Source organism: Macrobrachium nipponense, chromosome 10, assembly GCF_015104395.2.
Source record: "Macrobrachium nipponense isolate FS-2020 chromosome 10, ASM1510439v2, whole genome shotgun sequence".
NCBI classification, from domain to species: Eukaryota; Metazoa; Arthropoda; class Malacostraca; order Decapoda; family Palaemonidae; genus Macrobrachium; species Macrobrachium nipponense.
This window is the reverse complement of record NC_087204.1, coordinates 30,206,330-30,208,476: the sequence shown is the minus strand read 5'-3', so window position 1 is coordinate 30,208,476 and position 2,147 is coordinate 30,206,330. Positions and strand designations below refer to the sequence as shown.

The following is a 2,147-nucleotide window of genomic DNA, read 5'->3' as shown; positions in this document are numbered from 1 at the left end:
AAATGGGAATTCCATGGTAGACTTTTCTATTATCATACCTATTCATCATCGTCTTTTGTGGTGCTGTACTTTACTTTTTCTCTCTATAGCCTCTCAAAGTAAACACATTCTGCATCAAATAATAAAATTATTGTTGTGTAGAGTGTATATAATACGCATTATTCGCTCTGCAACCCACAAGTAAAACAAGCAATTTTTACTTAATGGGGGAAAATTCTCACATAGGAATATCAACTATGAAAAGAAAAACCATTAGATTAACTGTAAAGATATAAAACACCAAATCAAAAATACATTTTACCTCTTATCACAAGATATTAGCAAATTGATAATATTGTTTCAAAACATAACTTGCAAAAATCAGATGTTTACACAACAAAACTTGGAACTATATTCAATCCATTTATATTCACAACTACTGCATCATTATGGAAAATAAATTACACAGGTGTAGTATTTTTCTACTTGTAATCTTATGTTACTGGCCTTATTTCCTCAAACACGGAAAAAAGAGGAGTTTTAAAGTGAAAAGAAATCAATCACATTGTGCCACGACATAATAACTAAAATCATCATTGGTATGAAGACATCACGTGATTGTCTCTTCCCTATTTCTGCGAAGCTTCCGCCTGCTTTTCCGTGGAAGTCTTCTTCTTCCTCGGGGAGGAAGGACGATCGAGGAGCTGAGAGAAAGAAGTCACCTGAGGAAAGGTGGCCAAGTCCTCGGTTGAAAGAGGAGCTGTTCCCTCGCGGACTGAGAGAACGACTTCCATCCCGGCTTCCTTAGCTGCCCACGCCTCTGTAAACAAACGGACGGTTTAGAAACAGATCTGTAGGATGTACAGGAATGATTCATGTAGTACATTCCTCCTGGTCAAAGGTTGATTAAATCCGCCATGACCAAACTTCAACGTCGCTGAAGCCTCAGTGAGACCCAGTACCACTCGAACAGGACTCCTGCATAATTTTGGGCAGAATCCAAACTATCTTACCTAACGCCCCCTTTTTGCTTCCAGTAGACCCACATGCCCCACCCACACCCCCACCCCCTCTTTTGTTCATGTGAAATGATTCTTGCATTTATTTCTTAGCATTGTTCAGGAAAACAGATTTCCGTTTGTATCAAATTTTAATAATGAAAGCCACTCAAACAAATAATAGTACTACATTCCGGAGACTTTTCTATTAGAAAACGGGTTGGAGTGGCTGCTATAATTATACTTTGCATGTATGTAATGGCAGATATTTGCTCTTTGAATTATTCTAATAATTTTGAGCAGATGACTTCACGCCCCCCTTGTATCCTCCTCACGTCCCCATAGGGGGGCGAGCCCCCTAGTTTGGGAACCACTGCTCTACGCTATGGTGCCGGGGAGAGGTGGGGAGAGGTTGCCTTTTGCTTCCCCGCCCAGTCATTGCTTGCAAGAGATTTACGGGCTGCTCTATGAGCAAGAGCCCGTGCTGGAATAAGGCCAGCTTAATCAAAAACAACATGTGAGAGTTACGTATATTCCTCACTCATCTATCTCATTGTATCAGTATCCAGAGCTTAAGCAGGAATCACCAGCCAGAAATACGGTTCTATTCCCGTGTTAACAATGTTTATATGTGGCCACCTGAATTCACACGGCGCTGTTATATTATAGAAATACGACATCCATGATAGCAGTTGTTTTCTCTCACTGACAAACAGGTGGATTTACAAGCCCTCCTTATCAAAACAAGCTGATAAGAAACAAAGAGAGAGAGAGAGAGAGAGAGAGAGAGAGAGAGAATCATAAAATACCACAAGGTATTCGCCTACGAAGCATAATAAACCTTTCCAAAAGAAAATATGAAATGAAAAGCAAGTTCCATTCTACAATAATTTCAACAAGGCTTGTTTTCCTTGATTCCTATAACTTCTTTCAAAAGCAAACCTCTCTCTCTCTCTCTCTCTCTCTCTCTCTCTCTCAACAGGAACCTTTGGCAGCATATACAATAGCACGGATACGATCAAGACGAAGGGTGAGACGTTTGAAATTAAAAATGAGAAAGAAAGTAGGAAAGGTGACTAAAAAAAAATATATATATATTATAAAAAACCAATCTCATCCTTAACTTGTTCCGTAGAAAAAAAAAAAAAACTATTGAATACTTACTTTAGG

At 39.1% G+C, this 2,147-nt stretch overlaps 1 protein-coding gene across 1 annotated transcript in view; it reads right to left on the bottom strand.

Moving 5' to 3' along the window:
* Positions 1 to 257: 257 nt before the first annotated feature.
* LOC135223942 (enolase-phosphatase E1-like) overlaps positions 258 to 2,147 on the bottom strand; it is a 106,556-nt gene continuing 104,666 nt past the window's right edge. The window contains exon 8 of the mRNA XM_064262862.1: positions 258 to 799. Coding sequence (XP_064118932.1) covers positions 609 to 799 — 191 coding nt within the window. The 3' untranslated portion in view covers positions 258 to 608. The remainder of the gene's footprint in view (positions 800 to 2,147) is intronic.